This window comes from Ictalurus punctatus, chromosome 22, assembly GCF_001660625.3.
Source record: "Ictalurus punctatus breed USDA103 chromosome 22, Coco_2.0, whole genome shotgun sequence".
NCBI classification, from domain to species: domain Eukaryota; kingdom Metazoa; phylum Chordata; class Actinopteri; order Siluriformes; family Ictaluridae; genus Ictalurus; species Ictalurus punctatus.
Window position 1 is genome coordinate 9,583,801 of NC_030437.2, and position 26,397 is coordinate 9,610,197.

General features: G+C 38.7%; 1 protein-coding gene across 2 annotated transcripts in view; it reads right to left on the reverse strand.

Annotated features, from left to right (window-relative positions):
• col27a1b (collagen, type XXVII, alpha 1b) overlaps nucleotides 1–26,397 on the reverse strand; it is a 73,085-nt gene that overhangs the window by 12,669 nt on the left and 34,019 nt on the right. For both annotated transcript variants that reach the window (XM_017452503.3, XM_053674527.1), the window contains exons 10-47: nucleotides 25,429–25,473; nucleotides 24,383–24,436; nucleotides 23,669–23,713; nucleotides 21,566–21,619; nucleotides 19,821–19,865; nucleotides 18,726–18,779; nucleotides 18,144–18,188; nucleotides 17,153–17,206; nucleotides 17,015–17,068; nucleotides 16,853–16,906; nucleotides 16,382–16,435; nucleotides 16,040–16,093; nucleotides 15,673–15,717; nucleotides 13,765–13,818; nucleotides 13,543–13,587; nucleotides 13,369–13,422; nucleotides 13,138–13,191; nucleotides 11,129–11,182; nucleotides 9,876–9,929; nucleotides 6,369–6,422; nucleotides 5,817–5,861; nucleotides 5,397–5,441; nucleotides 5,224–5,277; nucleotides 4,852–4,905; nucleotides 4,323–4,376; nucleotides 3,990–4,043; nucleotides 3,849–3,902; nucleotides 3,630–3,737; nucleotides 1,721–1,774; nucleotides 1,516–1,623; nucleotides 1,369–1,422; nucleotides 1,203–1,256; nucleotides 938–994; nucleotides 773–826; nucleotides 614–667; nucleotides 478–531; nucleotides 315–368; nucleotides 80–187 (exon numbers count right to left, since the gene is read on the reverse strand). In XM_017452503.3, the coding sequence (XP_017307992.1) occupies nucleotides 80–187; nucleotides 315–368; nucleotides 478–531; nucleotides 614–667; nucleotides 773–826; nucleotides 938–994; nucleotides 1,203–1,256; nucleotides 1,369–1,422; nucleotides 1,516–1,623; nucleotides 1,721–1,774; nucleotides 3,630–3,737; nucleotides 3,849–3,902; nucleotides 3,990–4,043; nucleotides 4,323–4,376; nucleotides 4,852–4,905; nucleotides 5,224–5,277; nucleotides 5,397–5,441; nucleotides 5,817–5,861; nucleotides 6,369–6,422; nucleotides 9,876–9,929; nucleotides 11,129–11,182; nucleotides 13,138–13,191; nucleotides 13,369–13,422; nucleotides 13,543–13,587; nucleotides 13,765–13,818; nucleotides 15,673–15,717; nucleotides 16,040–16,093; nucleotides 16,382–16,435; nucleotides 16,853–16,906; nucleotides 17,015–17,068; nucleotides 17,153–17,206; nucleotides 18,144–18,188; nucleotides 18,726–18,779; nucleotides 19,821–19,865; nucleotides 21,566–21,619; nucleotides 23,669–23,713; nucleotides 24,383–24,436; nucleotides 25,429–25,473 (2,145 nt within the window). The remainder of the gene's footprint in view (nucleotides 1–79; nucleotides 188–314; nucleotides 369–477; nucleotides 532–613; nucleotides 668–772; nucleotides 827–937; nucleotides 995–1,202; nucleotides 1,257–1,368; nucleotides 1,423–1,515; nucleotides 1,624–1,720; nucleotides 1,775–3,629; nucleotides 3,738–3,848; nucleotides 3,903–3,989; nucleotides 4,044–4,322; nucleotides 4,377–4,851; nucleotides 4,906–5,223; nucleotides 5,278–5,396; nucleotides 5,442–5,816; nucleotides 5,862–6,368; nucleotides 6,423–9,875; nucleotides 9,930–11,128; nucleotides 11,183–13,137; nucleotides 13,192–13,368; nucleotides 13,423–13,542; nucleotides 13,588–13,764; nucleotides 13,819–15,672; nucleotides 15,718–16,039; nucleotides 16,094–16,381; nucleotides 16,436–16,852; nucleotides 16,907–17,014; nucleotides 17,069–17,152; nucleotides 17,207–18,143; nucleotides 18,189–18,725; nucleotides 18,780–19,820; nucleotides 19,866–21,565; nucleotides 21,620–23,668; nucleotides 23,714–24,382; nucleotides 24,437–25,428; nucleotides 25,474–26,397) is intronic.

Here is a 26,397-nt window from a genome sequence, read left to right on the forward strand (position 1 = left end):
CAGAGTTGAAATGTAAACAATCAGGTAACCTACAATTTGCATGAATCTAAGGTTATAGAGAATACATCAACGTTCTTACTGGCATTCCTTTAGGCCCATCTTTTCCAGGAGCTCCATCCATGCCAGGACTTCCCTCAGGTCCTTCTCGACCAACGACACCTCTGGGACCAGGGGGACCAATAGGACCCTAAAAATACAATAAAACATGTTTGGGAATGATTGATCATAGTTTTCTATGGTTTCTCTATTAAAATGACCAGTCAGTCTGTTCTATTATACATTTTCTTTACAGCAGGCATCAGACTGACACTTACAGGAGGCCCTCTGCTGCCAGATTCACTTCGAGCACCCTTTTTGCCTTTTGGGCCCTGATAAAGAAAAAAAAACAATTTGATTAACATAACCTAATAGATGTAATTTGCCAAACACAGAATGTGGTACGACAATATTAGAAACAGTATGGAGAACTGTCCTCACTCGATCGCCTTTGGATCCTTTGGATCCCAGAATGCCTCTTGGACCAGGGTTTCCCTGTGACAAGAGCACAACCATTAGAAATAAACCAAACGAAATTGCTGATGACATGATTTACATCTAATGTACATGTGCTTACAGGTAATCCAGGAGCTCCAGGTTTGCCCCTTTCTCCATCTATTCCTTGCTGACCCTGACAACCAACAAAACAATTTTGTCAGAAAATATTCATGCCATTAAAGCTCAATTTTAAGTGACAGATCTAGTACTTATTTTGACAGAGGAGCGTTGTGCTTACTGGGTAGCCAGGGTCACCTGGTTCTCCTCTGACCCCTCTTGGACCAACAGGGCCCTGAATCCAAATAAAGCACACAATGATCTGTTTGGAACTCAGTAGAATCCCCCTATAACAATAACAATGGCAACAAGAGCATCCATGCTAAAACCCATCAGACTGACTCACGATGTCACCTGGAGGACCAGCAGGGCCTTCAATCTTCCCATCATCCCCTGGTTCACCCTGCAGAGAGTAGAAAATCCATTCATTTTATTTAATTAAATTATTTGACAAAGGTGACTACTGAAAAATATACCAATAAAGTAAAAAAAAAAAATGTATCAGCTTGTTATTCCAACCATAATGATCTTATTTTTAGTTACATAGGTTACTTCTATACAACTTATAGACAACCACAACACTATCAGCTACAGTATATGTGAAAATTTACCTTTGCACCTTTTGGTCCTGTGGGGCCAATTGGACCTTGAGTTCCCTGGTGTCCCTAGAGTCAAAGTCAAATAAAGACAACATGAGACATACAGTACTAATGCGATTCCTATGACTTCATACAATTAATGGAATAGCTGTTGTTATGCTTGTATGAAGACATTTACTTCATATCCTTTCAGGCCCAGATTTCCTTCAAGGCCCATTTTTCCTGGTGCACCCTAAAAATTAAATAGCATTCAAATTTGGTTAGTTAGAAATATAAGCTGCTGTAGTCTTCTGTTAGTAATTCAGCCTTTAAAGTGTGACATTACCACAAATCCAATGGTTCCTCTGTTTCCTTTTGATCCTGGGAAACCCACAGGACCCCGTTCACCAACCGGTCCAGTCTCGCCAATGTGACCCTGGTGACCTTTGTGACCCTGGAGCAAAACCAAAATTCATTATAGTATATTCAAAATAAACAAAGTGCAGAAAGGGTGAACTGAAATAATAAACAGCATCATGCTAACATCCCACCTTCTCTCCTGGTTTTCCCCTTTCACCAATTTTGCCAGGTTTGCCTTCAGGACCCTGATCACAGAGATACAGCATCGTTAAAATTGACATATTTTACACGACAGAAGAGTTCACTGAATAAGATACTCTGCCCTTTAATCTGCCTTCATATAAAAAATGTGGTAACACTTTACTTAAGGGTAGTGAGAGCTTTCACTATCTGACAGTATTACACAGCAGCTTTTCTTATTCATAATTATTACTATCAAGTGCAGAGACACCGCAAAGCATCTTTTGGGAAGTGTGTACCTTTAAAAGTGCATCCTTTTACCATTTTAATTTCACCTGACAACTAATGTCAAGTCATTACCAATATGTGACACAAACCTACCAGAAGTACACTGAGCTACAAAGTCAGATATCTAATGTAAGTCAGTGCAGAAAGTGTCATCGCACAACCTTAGGTCAATAAAAAGTGTCAGTATCATAAGACAACCTTATGTCACAAAAGTGTCACAATGTCTTAAGATAACCTCATGTCAACAAAAAGTGTGATAGTAAGACAACCTAAGACAAGACAACCTTATATAGACAAAAAAGTGCCAGTGTCCTAAAAACAACCTTGTCACGGCATAGTGTCATAGTGTCAAAATGCAACCATATGTCTCCAAATGTCTTAACAACCTTATGTTGACAAAGTGTCACAGTATCATAGTCAACCAAAAATGTCAGCATCTTAACTTTATGTAAAAAGTGTCATAGTGTCATTATATGTTATGTCCCAAAAAGAGTTATAGTGTCACCACACAATGTTTCATAGGGTCCTAACACAACCTCATGTTGACAAAAAGTAGCAGTCATAGGACAACCTTACAGTTACAAAAAGTGCCATAATGTTATAAGCCAACCTTATGTAAACAAAAAAGTATCACTGTCATAAGACAACAGTATATTGACAAAGACAGTCCATGTCATAAGACAATCTCACGTCAACAAATAGTTTGTCCACTTTATGGCACTTGATGTAACTGTTATGTCATCAACACTGACAACAAAATGAAAGAGTCTTTATGACAGCTGCTGCTAATAGGAAAAGGGCTTTATAAATGTTTGCGTAGATTTATGTCAGTTGTTATGAAAAGTTTGTGCAAGTATAATGTAGCCAGATGGAAACCGTTCAGAAAGTGTTACCAATAAGACAATATGAACAGCAGGAAAAAAGGACAACCATATGTCGACAAATAGAGGCATAGTGATATAGCACAACCTTACAGTATGTGTCCAAATAGGGTCATAGTATCATAAGACAACCTTATGTCAACCTTATGTCGGGCAGTGGTGGCTTAGCTGTTAAGACTCTGGGTTACTGATCGGAAGGTCGGGTTTTCAAGCCCCAGCACTGCCAAGCTGCAACTATTGGGTCCTTGAGCAAGTCCCTTAACCTTCTCTGCTCCAGGGGTGCCGTATCATGGCTGACCCTGCGCCCTGACCCCAGCTTCCTGACAGGCTGGGGTACGTGAAGAAAACAATTTCACTGTGCTCTACTGTATATGTGACCAATAAAGACTCATTATCATTATAAAATGTCAATGTCCTAAGACAACCTTATGTTGACAAAATATACCATAGTGTCATAAGACAATCTTATGTTAACCAAAAGTGCCAGCCTTATGTCACTTGACTTAGCTGTTACATTACTTGTTTACTGGTAAAAGGCTTTGTTTGCATAGATTTATGTCAGTTGTTATGAAAGTGTCATGCAGCCATATGAACATAAAGTGTTACCAATAAAATAACACAAATTAGAACAGCAGCAAAATAAGATATCTTATCTTAACAGCCATTGTCGTAGTGTCATAAGACAGCCTGTAGCCCTATGAACACCACTAATAAGATAACCCAAATTAGAACAGCACCAAAAATAACTTACCCTGACGCCAACTAGGCCAGGATCTCCAGGTGGCCCCTCCTTTCCTTTCAGTCCCATTTCTCCTTTTTCTCCTTGCTCGCCCTCTACTCCCATGTCCCCCTTTTCGCCCTGCATGCAACAGAACAATTCAGACTGATCAAACTGATCTACGCTAGCCTGAGGAATAACTCTGCAGCTCATTTTGAACACATGCTGGTGTTATAAATGGATTTCTCTAACCTTGGCTCCATCAAGGCCGCTCTGCCCGGTTTCTCCGCTGAGCCCATGCTCGCCCTACAAGGAGAAACTTATTAATTATTACTGATCTGCATGAACGAGCGAGCACAAGTTGAGTATTTCATGATCACTGAATTAACCTACTCTTATTCCAATCAAGCCAGGTTCACCGATGTTTCCAGGAGGCCCAACAGCTCCCTAGAAAATGTGTACATGTGAACTTGTCATTGCCACAAGTGTATTAATTAATTCATTCCAAGTATGTAGAAATGACTGGGAAAGAGTGTTACAATTAGTGATCTAGAATCAGCAGTCCAAAGGCATCAATGTGTGAAGACTACTACTGCTGGTCATGTTTCATAGCTCTATTATGGAACCAATTAATCTTTATATAGTGTATATTTTCCCATACAAAGAGGTCCATATGACTAATTAACATTATATGAGTATAAATGGCAAACCGCATAAATGCTTCACCTTCTCTCCAAGTTCTCCAGGTAAGCCCACTTCCCCGACTTTTCCAGGTAGGCCCTGTCACACAGAACAGGAAACAGCCTATGAAACCACACTGGAATTTACCAACCATTAGTTAATCACATCTGAAAGTGTTCTACTTCACTGGTGTGCTGGAGTGTTGTACAATGCGGGTAATTGGAAGCAGAAGTGCTGAAATGCTGAAAGGCTTGTGAGCTACCATTTTTAAATTATTATACCAATAAGCAAAGCCTGTAATGAGGCATCTAGTCCTGTATGACAATATGACACTGTACATAGGAATCAAGAAGAGAATTTCTAATGTGGCAACTACATGCTGTATGGAAATTAACAACCCCCCTCCACCCTCTGAAAGATCAGTAACAGGGGAGTAGATTGAATTATACTGGGTTATACTAGTATAATGATACCAATTATACTGGGTGTGAAATATTCACTATCCTGTTATGTACATTAACTGGAGATCATTTTCACTGTATAAATATTTAAATGATATTCAAGATAACCTTACCATCAAGCCAATCTCACCCAAAGGGCCAATTGTTCCTGATGGCCCTGAAGGTCCCTGTAAACAAGCCAAATTATTAGGGAATTTATTTTATTTCTTAACATAGTAGTAAAAATGATTCAAACATACCCTCAAGCAGGCAAGCTTAGTTAAAATTACATGGCAGGAGAAGTTAGATAAATTACATGAGTGTTTTCTTTTCTAAGTAATTCCAAATAACCTAAAGCACTAAAAATTAATCTAACAAAAATCTATTTGCAAACTCTGTATTGCTAACCTACTGATTTGTTTCAAGCTCCAGTTGTTTTAAGATGCAGTTTATTAGATGTATCATTATATGTATACAAGCTGCAAACAATTTCCCAAGAGACTCACAGGCATTCCTGGGATTCCCTTTGCTCCTGGTATTCCGGAGGGTCCTTGGATACCCTATAAATATAGTAAGTCTTAATGGATTTATCAACATCTCAAACTGAGCACTTAATTATTTTAGTACCTAATATTGTTCTATGGCTATGTTCATGCTCCAAAGAGATCCAATTACTTACTGGGAATCCTGGTGGTCCAGCTTCCCCTGGTTCACCGATTTTTCCCTGATTGAAGACATAGACACAGCGATCAGTCCATGATTCCATTTGCCATGCCAAGGAGAAACATACAATACACAATGCTATATGATCCAAATTGGAATTACGACCTGGCTTGCTATTATGCAACCTCTCAGGGCTCGAGTTGCCTCAACTCTGTAATGAGTCTCATTGTCTATTCTTGAGTCTGAGAGTATAAATATTCTATTTATAACAAAACAGATGCTAATGTAAGCCACAAAATCTTGGCAGCCCCTTCAATGCCAATGAAAAAAAGAATGATCTGCATAATCGGATAGTTTCAAATAGACTTTCATGCACATGTGGAAGCAGCAAAACCGCACAACAAACAGAAGGGGAATCAAAAATGTGCCATCATACCTTCTGGCCTGTTAAACCCAATTTCCCTGGTGGACCATCCAGACCCTGAAGAGACAGGGGAGATTTCTCCATGAGCTAGCAGTAGGTTTCAATTATGAAAACTAACAGAGATGTTATTGTCAGGTTAGACATTTAAATGTGACACAGATTTCAACAGATTATTGAAACACTGAATCCGTTTATAAAATGGAAAACAAACCGTAATTACAGTTACGGTTACAGTACAGCCGAAAGTTCTTAACAGACTACACTCTGTGGCAGAAGAATTGTGAATCATTGTTTATCATATGTCACCATTTTATGAAAGCAATAAGACACTCGAGGCCATGTGTTACAGTGGTTTTTATCACATGTGAGAGGGCTTTAGGAACTCCAAAACCCTTACCTGTGATAAAAAAAATCTCTGTAACGCATGGCCCAGAGTTGTTTTAGTTGTTTTATTGTTTTAATATACCTCATGTCAAACTAGCCTGTGGTGCTCAGCAGTGTGGTCAGACATCCTAAACTTTAATTCATCTTATGCTAAAAGGTCTAGTATATAAAAAAAAATACCTTGCGCCCCACTGACCCATTCTCCCCAGGTGGTCCTTCAGGCCCCCTTGGCCCCTGTATGACAAAGAAAGCACAGAGAATGTTGTGGGATTAAGATGTGAGAGAGAGAGAAAAGATGGGCAAATAACTAGGTGAACAGCAGAGGGCTCACTTTCTGCAAATACAAACATGGAGAAAGCAGGGTTACTCAGGTCACTGAATCAAGAATGTAAACCACTATTTCTAGACTTATTGGAACTAGTGGATGTAATTATTTAAATATATATGTAGTGTGTTTATAACCATGTGTCAACGCTTAACATACCCAGACACACCAGGTACAGTGTGCATACAGTCCACTGGAGTGAATACACTGGAGTGATTTGGGATTCTGACTCAGTACACTGTCCGAGTGCACAAAACACACACATATGGCATGAATGCAACTTTCAAGAAGTGTAAAACACTAGTCTGCTGACATCATGGAAGTTTAGCTACAATGGACATTTACTGTTATATTTCCATTGCAGTAATTCACAAGAGTCATGAAACCAACACAGAAGCCGGGTGATTTCTTACGACTTTCAATGATTGCTTCACTCTGGAAGGTGGAAAGAGTGATGAATGGAGACGTTATTATGGCTGCAGCCACAGTGGTTTATGCAGAAGAACAGACATGTGGTTCTCTGCTAAAAGCACCACATGTCTTTTGGGAACCACACTGGGTTCTTTAGACAGACACACACTGCTACCTCTGTTCTTTGTGGTTCTCTGTGATCTGATGTCACTTGGAGGGACCTCTGACCTTTCAGAGGGCCAATCACAACATTTGCACTTGCACTCAGCATACTGCTTATGAAAAAGAGGGACTTTTTCTTCCTCAAGGATTCACTGTGAATTGAGAAAGAGTGCATTGAGGTTCAAAGGTAAGGGTTTCCAGTTGCTCAAGTGACACCTCCAATATGCCAGTTATAAAGAAAAAAATGTTTAAGTAGTGAAAACCCTGTATGGGTTAAGTGACGTGTAAAGAATGTCAGAGAGATCAAAGGTAGGAAAATTCAAAGTAAATTGCACTGAATTGCACTGAAAGTGAAGAGTAAATGACACAAGCTAATGCTAGGTGTAGGAGTGCAGAAATATTGGGATATGGTACAATAACTCATGCCAAATGGAGACAGTCTCTCTTTGAGCACTGTGTCTATGGGAAACAAAAAAACCTACCATTGCACATTGGAAAGAGATGAGACAATAAAATCTAGCCACATATCTGGCAGGAAGAGAAAGTGGTCGTTCAACATCATTTCCATCGAATATACCATGTGAGGGCTAAAGGGCTTCCCTGTTTGATTTGTGTATTTGTAGTAGCCACATTAATGAATTGGCTTTGTGTGGAAGATGAGAATATATTGACCGATGAGAGTCATGACTGGAAATCAGCAGGCCATCAAAGTGTTTGTCTGAGTAAATGGAGCAGTGCAGACTGCTACTGAAGGAAGTTTAATCAACAGCACATTCAATATTGTGTACATTTGAAGGTACAGTATAAACACATATATCAACAGAGGAGTTTGAGTGTGAATTGTATGAATAAATGCATTACGATTAAAATGGTGTTCCCCAGGGCTTGGTCCTTGGCCCACTACTGCTTGTTATCTATATTTCAAAATTGACTTCCCCAGACCCTCTATTCTATTACTGATTTCTGTTTGTCATTCATTCATTCATTCATTCATTTTTAGTAAAAGCTTTTTTCTGGCCAAGGTTGCAATGGATCTTTGATATACTCTGAATGGGATGCCAGTTCCCCACAAAGCATCATGCACACACACGTTCACACACTCATTCATAACTAGGGGCAATTTAACATTGTCAGTCCGCCTACTTGCATGTTTTTCAGATGTGAGAGGGAGAACTTGGAGAACCCAGAGGAAACCCATGCAGCCACGGGGCAAACATCCAAATCTAACAAGACAGTATAACCTGAGCTCAGCATCGGGGACCCTGGAGCTTAACACAAAAGGATTTGTGCTATAAGAAAAGACCCTATATAAATGAAATTGATGATGACAGGCATGCGATGGACTGGCGTCTTGTCTGGGGTGAATTCGCCTGTCTTGCGGCCAGTGTTTCCAGAACTGGCTTCTGATCCACTGGGATCCCATCCAGGATGAATCAGTTACTGAAGAAGGATGGATGGATGGACTGCCGCTTCACAGTTTCAGTGTCCTGGGTTTGATGCTATGCTTGGGCTACTGTCTGTGTGGAGTTTCACATCTCCTTTTGTATGTGGGAATTTCTTACAGGTTCTCTAGTTATCTTCCCAATGTTCAAAAATATACATTGCCCAAGTGTGTGAATGTTTGTGTGCTTGGTGTCCTGTGATGGACTGGCCTAGTACTGCTGGCATAAGCTCTGGATCTACCACGTCCCTGATTGAATAATGTGGTTGCTGTGGATATATGATGATGATGATGATGATGATGATGATGATAAATCAGATGATTGAATTGCACTTCTTTCATGCCTTGAATACAGACAATTAGACCATCTGGTAGTATGTATTTAGTATTTTCTTCCCTTACAGTCCTGTACATTATGCTTACAACAAGCTTACAACACCCAGAAGCAAATCACTCATCAAAGTGCCTACCATATATTATATACAAATGTTTCAAGGCTGTTAGAAGAAAACATCCCTATAAGATAAGACCAGACCTCCATATTTCCTTTATTAGCCTGCCCTCTCACTGACACTCCTCTTGATTCTATGCAGGACCTCGTTGGTGGTGTTATCTTATTAAACAGATACTGATTCACTATTAAGGAATCCCTGCATCTGGAGATATTAGTTTTCAATTGAGTATAAATGTATTTGCAAGACATTCCTGCATGACAAATGGCAAAGTAAAATTTTCCGCAATTAATGAATAAAACGTCAATGTGTCGAGTTCTTTAATGGGATTTTTATTTTCACTACAGTCATTACCATTACTGGAGACCACTGTGAAAAACTTTTAAAGGATTTTAAAAGTTATTGCAGTAGAGTTGTCCCACACTGTGTATTACTCTCTATCTTCAAACCAATTTGAAACTAAGTGCATACTATTCATTTCCAATAATGAATGAGACTATTAATAATTTCATAATACAGTAAATATTTTTTGTGGCATTGAGAACAGAGCTACAGTAATGACACCATTATTCAAGACCTATAATGGTAGACATGACCACTAGATGATTCATAAGATGTGTTTCTACCCAAAATGACTCAACCTGATCACTCTATGGTAAATGACCAAATGAGCCTCCTAGAACTTAAGGAATAAAGCGAACCCAATGATAACAAAACAACCCAGCGGGAGGATCTCAATACCTTCATAAATGGCTTCTACAATTAATATTAGTGTATCTTGACTGATTAAAAATATTTTCCTGGTTATTTTGACACCAGCACACCACGGTTCTGTGCCTCTTTGTGCATAAAATATGTGACTTTTGCAATATTAGTAACTGGATATTGGTTCTTACCCTTCTGCCTTTGGGTCCTCTAGTGCCACTGAGACCCCTAGAACCAAGAGGGCCCTGAAGAAACAAGAGAGAAAAGATAAAATAAGAGAAAAAAAATAAATGGCACGTTGATGCAGCCAAACATGAGAACCTTCTTTTAAAACACTGCGTCCAGACCCAGTGAGTGCGTGTCAAGTGTGCTTAAATACAGGACATAACCTGACCAAATTTAAGCTGTGGAGTGAAATCTCGGTCCTTCAAAGGTTTGTATTTATGTTTATGCTTGTCTGTTCTGCACTCACTGCTCTCAGCTGAGGCTCCCCAGAGTGCCTCTGAAAGGCATTTCCTGTCAGAGCTAGAGTGATGTCAACATTTTGGAGAGCTCAAGCAGCGAAGCTTAACACAGCAGAAGGGTGGGTGTCTGGGGTTTGATTTACAAAGTCTATCAATCATACTACTGTTCAAACCAGGTAGTTGGTGTCAGTATTATCTGAGAGTCTGTAGCAGGTCAAATTCAGGTTCTCTAAGGTCAATATCAGTGCAGTCTTTTGGACATAAACAGAGCTTCCTACAGTCAAAATGTGTCTTGTTTTAAATGAAACAGGCTTGAACCTTAGAGGGACCTGTTTCTTTGGTTTACTCAAAGGGACACAGAAGACATGGTGATGTTGTTTGTGGAAACTTTTGCTGGCATGTATATGAGATAGTCATGGAGACACGTCAGATGCCTATTTCAAGACATGTACTGTATACAAGCACTGTATGAGGTTCAGTAAAGCTCAGTTTTTGTGGAACAACCCATAAAAGAGGGGCAGGAAGGATTGTAATATTATTTCATTTGGTCATGACTTGTCCATAGGGTCATTCTCAACTTCATACATTTTAAATTCAGCTGAAATCCTAATTAACATTTCTGAGTGAACACTGGTTGAAAGAAAATCATGGGGAAGTAGGCTCATTGCCACATTTAAAGTCATAATTATTACACGTAGTGGTCAAAAATGGATGAATCAGCCACATTCTCGTTTTATGAACATTTTCAGTGGAAGTGGAGCAGCGGACCGGACAGATAATAAGCGGGTTGCTAGGGTCACAGTTAGATAAAATTTAAAGCACTGAATTCCTTAATGATTTTTTTCACTTAAATTCTAATAGTGATTATAAATTGACATAATCGGTGACTCTTTTTTTTTTGAACTCATAGAAAATCTGCATTATTTATATTTGTATTGTTTGTGAGTTGCAGGACGAATCATTTCTTATAATGTACTTACAGGTATTCCTGGTGGTCCAGGTGGTCCCCTCTCACCTGGTATTCCTGTGTGTCCCTAAAAATAACAATCATTAGAACAATACTGAAATAACCCAGTAACGCAGTGCACCTTTCAATAACTTACAACCCCAATTCCAAAAAAGTTGGGACACTGTGTAAAATGCAAATAAAAACAGAATGCAATGATTTGCAAATCTCATAAACCCATACTGTATGTTATTCACAATAGAACATAGAAAACATATCAAATGTTTAAACTGAGTAAATGTACCATTTTAAGGAAAAAATAAGGTAATTTTGAATTTGATAGCCGCAACACGTCTAAAAAATGTTAGGACAGGGGCACCAAAAGGCTGGAAAAGTAAATGTTACTAAAAAGAAACAGCTGGAGGTTCATTGGCAACAGGTCAGTAACATGATTGGGTATAAAAAGAGTATGTTAGAGAGGCAGAGTCTTTCAAAATTAAAGATGGGTAGAGGTTCACCATTTTCATCTGTGAAAAACTGCATCTACAATTTGACAATTTGAGGAACAATTTCAGAATAATGTTCCTCAACATAAAGTTGCAAAGACTATGAATATCTCATCTACAGTACATAATATCATCAAAAGGTTCAGAGAATCTGGAGAAATCTCTGTGCGCAAGGGACAAGGATGAAAATGAATATTGAATGTCCGTGATCTTCGGGCCCTCAGGTGACACTGCATTAAAAACAGGCATGAATCTGTAATGGAAATCCCTGCATGGGCTCTGAAAAACCTCCAGAACTCATTGTCTGTGAACTCAGTTCTCCGTGCCATCCACAAATGCTGGTTAAAGCTCTATCACGCAAAGAAGAAGCCATATGTGAACATGATCCAGAAATGCTGCCATCTTCTTTGGGCCAAAGTTCATTTAAAATGGACTGAGGCAAAGTGGAAAACTGTTCTGTGGTCAGACGAATCCAAATTTGAAATTCTGGTTTGGAAACCATAGACGCCATGTCCGTTCAAAAACCTGAGTCTCTGATGGTATGGGGGGAGCATTAGTGCCTATGGAATGGGCAGCTTGCACATCTGGAAAGGCACCATCAATGGTGAAAGGTATATACAGGTACATATGCTTCCATCCAGATTCCATCCAATCTTTACTTCTGAGAGACTCTTCCTCTCTAAGATACTCTTTTTATACCCAATCATGTTAAATAACAATTACTAAATAAAACTTTGCAAATTGTTTCCAGCCAATTGAGTCTATTTATTAAGAGCTTTTCATTAAATTCACCAATTAATACTGGGGATATATATTGAGCACTTTATCAGTCTGGCTGTCTTTCTAATCTCTGCACAGTCTGTTCCATGTTCCTTGTTGTGTAATGAGGGATAAGGTTTTCAAGCACAGATGAAGAAAAGAATACTGGCCAAAGGCATTACATCACAGTACCCTAGAAATACGGATGAAGTTGTTTAGTCAGCCAGGTATACACAAAATGTCATTTTGTGTTTTTGAAAAGCAAAAAAATGTGCAAAAGTTACTTTGTCCACACAGTCAAGCACAATCTATTCAATCAACTCAAAATGAATACTATTAAATGCACACATGTAAACTGAATGTTCCAGAAAGTGTACAATTTTTTTTTTTTTTTTTATGTGAAAGGTTCATGTCAGGTTTTTTGGACCACACACTATGTAGTTATCCTGAAAAGGTTCATTTAGATGTGTCAAACTTTGTCAATCTCTGAATTTTGCCTCTGGGATTCTGCATTGTATTTTTTTTTTGTTATGACTTTGAATTTAGTGCCAAACCACTTTTCCTCACAGTGTGTAAAGAAATGGCTATAATTTCCTTATGTCATAGAAAGGAAATGACTCATGGTCTTGTTGGTGAACTGTAAAACAGCTGATCCAGCATTTTCCCACACTAAACCCATTTCTACAGTAGTTTGCCACACTACAATAAATGAGAAGGCCTGAGTGAGTAAAAAGAGATGCCCCTGAGAGCAGAGACAAGATCCAGACTTACTCCTTACCATCGCTCCATTTTCTCCAGGTGGCCCTGGCTGCCCAGTCTCTCCCCGAGCTCCCTAAGAAGACAAACACAAACAATAAACATTGCAATAGATGATGTGCACATTGTGCAAAGAGACGATACAAACAAGAACCCAAGGCAATACAAAAACATGTCTTGAAACGTTTGTAGAGAGATGAAACAACAGATGACCCAAAACTGCTTGGATAAAAATCTAAGGAGACCTACTGACCTTCTCTCCAGGAAGCCCAGTCTCACCGGGAGGCCCTTTAAACCCCTCAAGTCCCTACAAAACATATATAAAACATCATAAATCTACATAAGCTCATTAAATATATGCAGGCAGCCAAAACATTTCAACAAGCAAATATTTGTACAAGAAAAAGAGAAAGAAAAAAACCTTTACCCTCTCTCCAAGCATCCCAACATTTCCAGTTACTCCAGGCTCGCCCTACAGTAGATGGTCTAGTTAGTGTTTCATGCACTTATGTAAACATTGTATCGTTAATAAAAGAAAATATCTGATCAATTGTCAGTGTCGTGCATTATAGTGTCTTTTGGGCATCCACGAGACGACTATTAACCGAAAGAGAAACTGTACACATAAATATGAATTCTGGTAACTTGCCTGGGGCCCATCTGCTCCTGGTTTTCCTGAGAATCCCTTGGTCCCAGGCCTACCCTGAACAAAAAACAGAAATGACCTATAGCACTGGATTCTCTCCTTCTTTTAGACACCTGGACCTCCATGACATTTCATTAGCTGCTGTACCAGACACCAACCTCCACCATCCACAACCATATCAGCTCCCTCCAGGGAATGGCTTTAAAGAAATAAATGCACAGGAATACAACCATAGCATTAACGTGTCAAGCTGTCTTGTGGCCTCCATTCTCTCACAGATCACAAGTCCGCTGTGCTTATGTTGGAGCATGAATCAATTCTGTGTTGACAGCTAACAGCTAATGTTGAATTTCCCTTCCTCATTAGCTAAATTTTCTGTGCCTCTGGTCCATCTTAAGCTGTGGTCTATTTGGTTTTGATTGAAGTAGATTTGAATACTGGAAGTGTTTAATGCATCATTACTAGTGATCTATCATGCAGAGTTTGAGGAAGTAATTGGGTCTGGACTAAGTCCAGGTTATTCTGAAGGTTGTGTTGAATCTGGGGAAGGTCCAAAGTTCGGCCGATGTATTCAGAGCAGATCTAAATGAAAGATACTAAAGAGTAGCACAATTCACCAAAGTCACATCAGGCTGATCAAGACTTCATAATCTTTCCTTTTTGTATTATCATACAAAAACAGTCAAGTCAAGATTATTGGCACACCTCCAAGCAAACAATAACTAAAAATTTTCCACCGAAACAACTGGAGAAACCATTCCTTTTCCTCTACCAAAAACTATTCTCATAACAGCTCATAACTTCTTATAACCTGGTTACCTCTGCCAGAAGGTTAAGACAGATATTTCACAATTGTTGTGGTTGTGGGAACACAAAATTGTAATGCCGTCTTTGTATATGAACTCTAATGAAAACCTGTGGTCTACTGTATTCTCCAGGGGCGGCATCGACTAATATTAACCAGAGGGTTACCAATAATTTTGATAATTGCTTATTTCTTGTCTGAAGAAAAAACTTATTCTGTATTTCAAAAACATATATATATTTAAAACTATATAGCATGTTTGAGGTCAAAACATTACCCAGTGTGACATTTTGCCCATTTTCATCAAGGGTGGCAAACATTTTGGACGTATATATAAGCAGGACACCCAGGGCCCTCACTCTACATTACTGTACACTGCAGGATACAAATGTAATGGGAAATCAAATGAGAAAGTTCAGGTCTTGACTCTTACATTATTGCCCAGGTTTGCTTAGAATGTGAATAAAAAATATTCTAAAAAAAACTGTGATTTGAAAACAGAAATGATTATTGAACTAGATTTACTGATGTGACATAACAGCTAATTAAAAGGATCCCTGAGCAGAAATACTTTAACAAACAATAACTTTACCATGTGCTCATGTATTATATTTTAATAGCAATATTAATTTCCTAAGCAACCTGTTCTCACATACGAATAAAATGGTCAGGGTTTAATAACTTTTACACAATGCATAAATTGTAATAAGCCACTTGTGCTCTAGACAGCACACATAAAGACTGGGTTTTACATTAAATGTCCAAAAAAAAACAACAACAAAAAAAACTCTGTCCTTTCCTCCATTGTCCATGTGTTTTCGATTTGGACTCTACAGGTACTCAATGAAAGGAAATTACAATTTGGAACCACCTTCAACATCCAATCTTCTTAAGCTTTACAAAATGCACACTGAAATTGTGTTACAGTATCCCAAAATGGCAGAGGAAGGCTCTAATAGCTTTGCTACAAGTTTTTCCTAACCACCTTGAGTCTGCTTTAAAGCATGGCTAAGTAGTAATGGCAATTTCATGCTGCTGCTACAATTTAGATTTATTGGCTTGATTTGTGGTAAATGTGCTACAAGCAGTGTACAGAGTGCACTCACCTCCAGTCCTAGGGGCCCGGCAGGTCCAACTGGTCCTTCATCTCCCTGAGGAACCAGAATGGAACCAATCAAAAGACTGCTTCACTGAAACCACATTTAATAGCTTTTACAAAACCATGGTTTTAAACTATGAGTGAGCCTCAGCCAGTTAATGATCTTAAAAGTGCACATGTGAATGATTCTTATGACAAACTAGTCCACCCACATACTAAGTCTGTAAAATATCTGTCCTCAGAACATGGTGTCCAACTGGCACCCAAACAAAAGAATTTGGTGTAAATCCCTAATGAACAGTTAGTGTGAAAATCCTATAATACCAGATTAATACCAGCACAATATTGCATTGTGTGCATGGAAAAGGTCCAACCTCAAGTCCAGGTGCTCCTCTTGGACCAGGTATGCCCGTCGCTCCTGACTTCCCCTGGAGAAAATATTTTGCGTTTAGTACACCTGAGCTGCTGAAACAGTTTGCTAGCAATGTATAAATGACCAGTGTTGATAATGTATATGGTTTAAGTTTGAAACATTTGTTACGTTTGGACAAACACTCAACTAATAATCATACACTGAAACATTAAAATAACCAAATTATCAAACATCTTCAGAATAATTTGAGTCAGAATATGCTGACTTCCATAATTTAATAATAAACTAGGTAGGATGAAACGGTAGTATTTGGAAAGGTTTGTGACAGGAACAAGTAACAAACCTTTGGGCCTTCTGGGCCATTCTGTCCTGGTGGTCCGATATCTCCTGGAAATCCCTGAAGAAAAAAAAACATTAATCTGGATGGCCTTTTTCTGTTAAAAAAAAAAAATCCAATATACTCCCAATTTTGTCATTTGCCAGTTCCAACCACAAGCGACTTCTCTCCTATCACACAACAGCTACCAACCAGGATCATGAAGCCACACAGCATATATCACAGGGCAGCGTGACATACTCTGTGGAAAGTATTAACTGCCCTCTTCCACAAACAAAAGCTCACTGATGCCCCATATTGGCCAGTGTTTCTCTGATTGACAAGGGTGAGAAAGAGCAGTTTTGCTTTCTTTGACTCCTGGCCATCGATAACTGTGGCATGGTTAGAATTCATGATCTTGTGATTATAGGGTGAATACTTCTCTAAAGTGCCAAGTATTTTCATCTATAGGACAACATGTTTGAATGCTACAGTTACCTCTGGGCCTGGAGGGCCAGATAAACCATCTGGTCCATGATCTCCAGGTTTCCCCTAAAAGGATACAGAAAAAGAGCATGATTTATGTCCACTTTCCCCACTTATCTAGACCTGAAATATGTCATTGTGCTAATTACTAGGTAATGTTTGGCAATGACTTACCTGTGGCCCTGGCTTCCCTCGGATGCCTGGCATTCCCGGCAAACCCTGAATACCCTGAACATTTCAAGAGATTATTAGGTCACATTCATTAGCAACAAAACAGTTATATAGAAAGGTGAAAGGAGCCAACTTAAATACCTTGTCACCTTGGAATCCAGGCTCTCCAGGCTCTCCTGGCAAACCAATTTCCCCCTGACAAAATAAAGAGCCAGATGTCACATCCCTAACGAGGACTGTGGAAAGCATATGATGTTTATGCAGAATCAATGGACAACTATGTTCTATCCCAAAACATTAAAAACAACACTGAGAAGCTGGGAAAAGACTGCAGACATGTTGACAGTACAGTGTTATGAAACACTCTATCTTATGGGCAGACAGGATCATAGCCAGCTGGACACAGCAGAGCAATGGGGCAGCAGACACAGGAAAAAAGCAGGCTTACTGGTTGCCATCTTGCTGTCTGAGCTTTGAAAATGGAAAAGCTTTGGGGTGGTCATGAACGCCATGTTTTATTAATCAAGCACAAATGTCCCATTCTTTAGCCCGAGCTCAGCTGCCAGACCTTAACACAACATAATGGGCTCAAATGCTGAACACGGTTAATAGGTTTGCAGCAGTTCATAGTTAGGGTCTAAAGGTTTATGGTTGGCTGGCAGGTGTGCATTAATTCATTTATTGGGAGCTCTTACTCAGTGACTGACCAGAGATAGATGTGGATTTACTGGGGCTGTCTGGTCACTACTGGTCTAGCTTGATTGATCCCCAAAACACATATTTTGGTCTTTGCTATTATGTGTGATGGCTTGTATATGACATACTAGTTGTTTTTTTGCATATCTTAGATGTCCCATTAACGTCAGCACAGACATTAATTTTTATCACATCAGTTAGACATAATAGACACATAGTTAGACACATCAGTTAGAGTTACTACAGAGTTAGTAGTATTTCAAAATCAATAATGCAAAGCAAAACATACGTTCATAAACCTTTCTTTGAACAACTGTAAGTGATGGTGTAAGTGAGATAAAGCTTGCAAAAGTATGGATTTTAAAATTTGTGAGGACACATCACATACATATTATGTGCAGTATGTATACAAGCTAATAAATTGTATTCAAATCACCTTATCACCTTTCAGTCCTGGCTCTCCTGGATTCCCTGATACCCCCTGAAAAAACAACGTTGAGGTAAAGGATGAACACCTCTTTCATTCCCTCAAACAGAAATCACAAATGTCCTAAAGCTTAAAACAGAAGAGCATTAATCACTGTTTTTGTGTGATGGTTTGGACAAATGCTAGTCTAAAAGAAGGGTGACTAAATAAATAAATAAATAATAGATTTGCATGGAATATTCGTTCCTTTGCCCAAAAATTCATGGGATAGATTAGATTATACTGATGTGAAAAGTACAGCGTGAGAAACGATCTAAAGTGAGACGAGCACACTGAGCTTCCTAACTCCAAAAACAATTCGGTGATTAGAGATCGCGCTCCTGGAGGTGGATCAGTTTCACCTCATCATGAGACTTTTGTGTGCTTGTGTTTGTTCAGGCCTAATGTGTCCTCCTGAAAGAAATTCTAACAGTTGCAGTTCAGTGAAGATGAAACACTACCTTATTGTTGTTTTCCTTGGAAAGTATAAAACATAGATGTGATTCATTGAATGTCCAAATAAAACAGTTGAGAAGATGTTTAATTAATTACCTTGGGTCCATCAGGCCCAGGAAGACCCATGATTCCAAGAGGTCCCATGTCCCCCTGCCAACACACACACACACACACACACACACACACACACACACACACACACACACACACACAAATACACAAATATTAGACCATGTATAGTTCTGTATTAACAGTGCTATGCAACAAAACACTGTAGTGCTGTTAATTCTATATTCATTATTTTTTGCCCGTTTATCAAACGTGCAAATTCCGAACTTTTACTTGATCCCACAATTTTGTTCGTAAGTAGAAGAGGTTATTTTATTATTAGATATATAGATCCAAGTCCAGTCTGTTATCATCAGTGTTCCGCAAGATACGTGTTGCTATTTATATACGAATGATTTCTCCTTTGTAGCTAATAGAAACACAGAAACGTTGTTTAGAAAGTGAAGATTGCAAACCTTTGATTAATGCCACATTTATATTTTAAGTAGACAATGAGCATATTTTTTTGCTGGGTTTTTATCTTATTTTTCAAAACTAAGGAAAATAGTCAAAATCCAGTATAACATTGTAATGTGTAATTCTCAGTTTGGATTTTATGAACGTTTATAGATGTTATAATGTACGTGTGAACAGTAACTGACTTGTTTACTGGATGTTCCACAACATTAAACATAACTACAGATGGATACAAAGTATCATGTGTTGTTCTTTATCAGTTTAATCACTGACAAATTGCTGTGGGATAAGAAGAATAAAGCACTCCAGGGAGTGCTGTTAAAGCAAAATAATCAACTTCAGTGTGATAATAGCATCGCAGTACTCACTGATTAGTGTATGCCACTGATTATTTTCCTATAACGGCACACCCCATCATGTTTTAATCCTTACTTAATAAATCACATCCAATATGGCATTTTGTGCTCTAGAAAGTACATTTCTAGCTGCTGACGACTACACGATTCATATATCTGACAAAAGTTAAACAGATTTATAGCTGAATTTGGAATGGAAAAAGTATTTGGTATTAAACAAGGAAAAGACTGACTATAACAAAAGACAGAAATTTTATAAGGACTCTATAAGAATTTTTAAAGAGTTATATAAAAGCACAGCTATACTCACAATAAGGCCAAGTACCCCACTAGGACCAGGTGGACCTAGTTCTCCCTATGGAGAGAGCAGAATGCAGAAACAAAGAATCGTTAGTTTCTATTTTAAACACTGAATAAAAAGTTCAGAGTTTCTGAGGCCGGCCTGAGTTGAGAGATAAAGAGAAGGCGAGAGTAGAGTGACACAGGGGTGTCTCTCTCAGTCTCTCTCCCCTGATAACAGACTAATCTGTGGCTCGTATCTGCCCTGGACAGAAGGCTGCTGTGAAGCACAGAGAAAGACTTGTTTTGCTGCGTGCCTGGCCTGCTGCTAGCTGCCACTTCTACTTCCTCTATTGCCAAAAGCATCCCCTGTGTGTGTTTTCCTTCTCCTATTTTTTTATGTGAGTTGAAAGAAGGGAGATGGGTTGGCAGCCCTTACTGAATAACTTGTGAATGAAGGAGCGGGATTGAGAGGAAAGGAGTAAAAAGGAAGTTTAAGGTTACACAGGGGAAAAAAGTCAAGAGGGTCAGAATCAGTCAGTCAGAATATTGCTGTAATGTTTCTATTGAAGCTCATGTTTAAATGCCTTAAGCTAAATGCCTCATTACTTTCAGAAAAAAGTATTTACTCTACACGTGTGCATTTGTAAAATATCTTGTGTAGCATGCTCATTGTAGATATGATAAAAATCGGATATTCTCAATCTGAATATGAATGAATGCTGTCATGGAATATGAATGAATCAAGGAATTATGCAGTTATCAGTGGGTTAAATAAAAAAAAAATCAAATATGTAACATAATCAAAGGCAAGGTATAAAACATGGAACAAAAAGTAAAAGTAAGTTATGAACAAGTCATTAGAAGTAAAGTGATCTATCAGATGGCAAAACCATTTTTTTTCTGTGGCATGTTCCAGTAACGACAGCTGCGGTTCTCATTACGAGTGTTTCCAGGTCTGCTCTGGAACTGGTGATATGGCGTTGACTAGCCTGGTGTGTGTGTGACTGTGGTGGCAGTTAGTGGTTGTATTTATTGGCATGTGGTGGTTGCTGTGTTCAGTTTGGCTTTTAGAAGTGGTGCAGGACAAGCTGGAATGGTGCAATAAAAGGTCAGGGAGCCTGGATTGGTCTTTTAAGCAAAGATAAAGCCTAAAGTGTTTTCAGTAATCATGTTATTATACTGTTATCCATCACTGTAACATCTGAGCGCTTACCAGTTATCGCCTACACCATCATTTACAGAAACATATGCAGTGTTAAAGTCTGCAGGTTCTCATAGAGCTCAAAGTTTAGGTACCCGTATGTAAGCCCTATGGCTAAGATGGTCTTGCCCAAAGTTAAAGGCTGTTGAGTAATCATACTGTTATCTAAATATATCTAATACTAATACTGTGTTTAAATCCGATCCTTGCTTCTCTGTGTGACCTCTAGGCAATTAGTACAGATTGCTTATTATATGGGAAATCAAGACTATGAGATTATATAGTTCTACCTGTCGGTTTTGTTACTTTAAGATACTTTAAGACATTAAGTCAAAGGTTGTCAATGAAAGGTCAGTTCAGATATAACTTTTCAACTTTGTTTTTCTTTCATATATTTAAGCAAAATGTTGGTGTAAAAGTTCTCACATATATCCAGTGTCCTACTTGTATACATACTTATAACTCATTTTTGGAAAAAAAAAAACAAACAAAAAAAAGGTCTGATAGAACCTTATAAAGTGCTACAGATAGTAAATTCAGATATCTGCAGGTCACAGAATATTGATACTCACTGGATTTCCGTCAGGCCCTGGTGGTCCTCGCTCGCCAAAATCCCCAGTAAAGCCCTAAACACAGGAAAGGGAGGCACTGAGACACTGCAATATATTTACAACTGAGCAGGCATCTGCCAAATCGTTGCCCAATTGGCTCTGATGTAGGATCAGTCCTCAAACCAACATCTTCATTCTTTAAGGACAGACACCACAATTAGTCTCAAATTAAAATCAAATTGATGTCCTGTAGGTTAGCGCAACATCACTAGGAACCCAAGGAAAAGCTTTCAACCAAGCTGTCACTGGAACAGACGTGTTTGGAGTCTATATTAAGCATTCATTCATTTTTAGTATCCACTTCATCCAGTTCTGGAGCCTGTCCTGGGAACACTGGGCTTAATGATGGAGGTTCTTGGTCCAGACTTATATTCTTTTAAAGCACTTATGTTCCTGACTTGCAGTACAAAACATCCCTGCATGTGAATACACAATTCAACAGCAGCGTGAGCGAAAATTAAAATGGCTTTAACAGAACTAGTGTGGTTGCCAAGATGTAACTGGAGTAGAGGATAAATACTGCATGTTCAGCTTTAAATGAGTATTTCAGCAGGTCTTTGATCTTTAATACAAGCCAATACACACAGAGGGCAATATACATACATACATATATATATATATATATATATATATATATATATATATATATATATATATATATATATATATATATATATATATTTTTATATATATATATATATATATATATATATATATATATATATATAAACTGCTAATATAGGAATGACATCCGTATGACGAGTAATGCATGCAAATTCTGACAGCATGTATAATTAACTAAAATGTTTTACCGTGCTGTGACTTGTGGTGAAACACTAAGGCTTGTCGTAATGATGCTCATTTCTGTCATTTTGCCATACAGGAAATACCATTGGCTGTGTATTTCCTTAGGCTGACAAAGTGCATGGAGAAAAAAGTGAGAAAGAGGGATCTGCTGACAGCACGGTTTCACATCCATCTACTATTTCATTATTTACAATGTGGGGTCGTGATGTCATACGGAGGCATTTGTTGGATGTGTGCGGGCCACGCTCAAACCACACAGAGCGCTTTGTCTCATAAAGGACATATATGGCATAGGAATATCTCAGACATCTTTCTGAGTTGTAGTAGTATATGAGAAGACACCACAGCATTGAGGAACCGCTTCTCTGTTACAAAACATGACAAAAGTTGTGTTCTTTTTTCTTAATCTGAACTGAGATGAAGAATTGTAAACGCCAGGAAAACAGAATACTTTTCATTTTCAAAACATGCTGTTTCATGAGAAAATGGTCATTTCCATGTAATGACTGTTAAAATGGAAAGGAGAAAGTGCTGTTCGCTTGTCATTTCTCTGCCAAAAACAGACCAGAATAGATAAGAAAATGACCCAGTTTACTGCCAAATTAGCCCATGTGTATGATTCAAGAAGGAGGAGGATATGCACTGTGGATGACTCACAAAAATGAGAATGTGATGCTATGAAAGACTGCCTGCTTTCATCAGTTTTCTGTTTATAATTAACATCTGGATATATACTTAATGCTTACTGAGTTTTCTCTTAAACTGTCATTTACAGAAAAATCCACAGTGTTAAAACTTGTAGGTTCTCACAGAGCTCTAGTTAGGGTTTTTTTTTTGTGTTAAATTCTGCAGTTCATTCACTTCAGCTCTATGGCTAGGATCCTTAAAACAACATATACTTTGACTCTTAATCCAGGCAGCATCAAAGGCTATAAAATGCTTGGCCATCAAGCACTAGGACTCAACTGTCTCGGCAGTACATGGACTGATTTACAATGATGTCTTGTGGGGACATATAGACACACGGAAGTCATTTTAAGCCGGGAAACACTGTATGGTCTTTGAACAAGCATCCATAAAATCTTAGCTAAGAAATCCAACTCAGAACTTGACACTGCTGTGATTTTTAACACACACACACACACACACACACACACACACACACACACACACACACACACACACACACACACACACACACACACACACACCATTCACAGAGACTTGTAGAGAGAGAATGGTGAGAGAAAACTTTACCGGCCTACCCATCTTGCCCTTCTTCCCAGGAACACCAGGAGTACCCTGCATAAAAAAAGAGTGAGGGGGGGGAACAAAAAAAGAACAAAGGGAGTCAGTTAATCAGTGATCATCGTGGATGTAATGTGCTGAGTCTTTGTTGAAAACGCTCTCTTTCCTGCACAAAAGAGACTCTATCAGAGCACAGCACGCTCGCTCTGTCCATGCCTGAAAATGGGAGAGCTGATCTGGCTAATCCGTGGCAGACCTTTTTCCATCTCCTGAGAGGCTTATAATTCCCACACCGTAGGAATTCTGACAGCACAAAGACCATGGGCAAATATTGGGAGAGTGACGAGTGCCCACCGTTGCTGGGAGGGTCTGTGTGGTTTTAGTTGAGCATGCCCCTCAGCATGAGCATGAGCTTTCTACAGTGCCTGGACTAAATGAGTAAAGTGCTCATGGGAATAAAGTAAACCACAAGGTTTTCTCCAATAAAACTTGCCACTTTCTGCTCCAGGGCTCTCTACCGCATGTTTCTGGAGGAAATTTATTCCTTACTATGTTATGATTGGGATTAAAAAGGTTGCAGTATCAGTGATTCAGTGTCTCAGAATTTCAATAAGTACGAAAATTGCACTAGAACATGTTTTAACTGCTAACTCTCATGCTACTGATAGAGTCATGTGCATGTCATGTGTGTGGCTAAAGGTCAAAATTAAAGACTAAACTCACTCTTTCTCCATCAGGTCCTGGGAGACCAAAGAGCCCTGGCATTCCAATAAAACCCTATAAAAGGAGAGAATGATGGGAGGAATTGTTAGCATGAGTGGTTCTAATGTCTGGAGCTACACTAAAGCCTCAGATGAAGTCTACAGAAGTCCAGCAGGTAGCCTCAGTTTATGGTGACTCTTCATGAAGACCTAGGCCTTGAGGCAAGTGTATATGCCCATGGACTGCATGGTGCTGGCTTCCACGATGTAGTCCAAGGGCACATACCCTCACGCCAGGGATCACTGAGGCTGGGCAGCTGGGTGGCACTGGGTTTAAAGACACAGTAATGATGGTTATGATGACTTCATGAATGAATACAACAATATGTAATGAAACTTCATGGGAAGATATACAGAAATGACAAGACAACCAAACAAACTGTGCATTGTCTCAGTACAGTACGATCTTATGTCTTTTTCTCAAAGTTTCAAGAGTCATCACAGAGTAAATCTTACTCTGAACCAATCTTCCAAACTGTGTGTGCATGTGTTTAAACATTTGATAATGCAGGCATACTATATACATATAGAACTAATAAAATGTTATACTTTGATACTTTTATAAGGGAAATCAACTCTGACTACCAAAAACAGGCAAATATAAGATGTTTACAGTCTTGTGCTTCTCTACATAACCATAATAGACTGCTGATTTATGATTTCAAAGCTTCTTACATTAAATAATGCAGTATTCTGTAAAACTTGGGTTTATTTAAGGGACTGGAAATGTAAAATATGGCTAATGACTAGGAGCTGTTTATGTTTTAGCAATCATCCAAAAATAAATATATCTTAAGACACTGGGTTATATGTTTAAAGGGTCCAGAAAATGAATTGCACTCATGTCAGTAGACACTATGTATTGTATGAACAAGAAAAGCAAGCAAAGATCTAGCACAGTGTATGCTATTGCCCTGGAGTCCAACTATCTATTTAGTATAATACATTAGATTTCCTATAGCCAAAGACAGGAAATACATAAGAACTGACTTCCTTGAAGTCACTCACCCGAACTCCTTTTGGTCCTGTATTTCCTATTGGCCCTGGCAACCCCTACAAAACACAAAACTGTGAAGTAGCATTTTGGGTTTTCAGCTGAAATCATTCATAATACTATGCACACATCGATATTAGGATAATGGTGCCTGTCAAGTCAACTCCAGTATTGTCAAGAAACAACACTTCTCAGAATGCAGTGTGGCCTACAAACATGGTAACCCCAGACTACACCTCCCAAAACACATGAACTTTATAATGTTCACAGTCACCCGATTTCTAATCATGTATACCTGTTCCCAATCACCATAAATAGTGTGTTTACCTGACCTTACCAAGCCGTTCATTCTGTGTATTGACAGTCTGGTCTTGATCTTGTTTTGCTACCTGGTTTTTGGATTTTTGTGGTTTGCTAATCACCTGATTATTACCTGTTTCCTGTTTATGACTTTTGGTTCACGATTTGGATTAGTTTGTCAGCTCTATTAATAAACTAACTGCATTTGCATTCATTTCAGTCTATCTTTCATGAGACTACCAATGTTAAGTCCACATCTGTCTTTAATGTTTTATAGCTATCTTTGCTGAAACCCTATGATTACTTAAAGTGAAGTCTAATATTATATAATTAATGTATGCAGGGTCAGGCAATTATTATTATTATTATTATTATTATTATTATTATTATTATTGTGATTCTTCTTCTTATTATTGTACTTCTTGTTATTATTATTATTAAATGATAATTTTTCTTCCCAGTTTGGTCACCTGCCAACCCATCCAGCTCTTCCCCATCATATGACAACTACCAAGTGGGTTTCCTCGAAGAGGCCAACCACGTCTTTACAAACTGCTGTCTCACAGTCCACATAACACTTGGAGGATAGTGCCATCTACCCTCTTACATACAGAAAGCTGTAGCATGGCCATTTTTGCTCCCTTGACTCCTGGCCATGGATGGCTGTGGCTTTGTTGGGATTT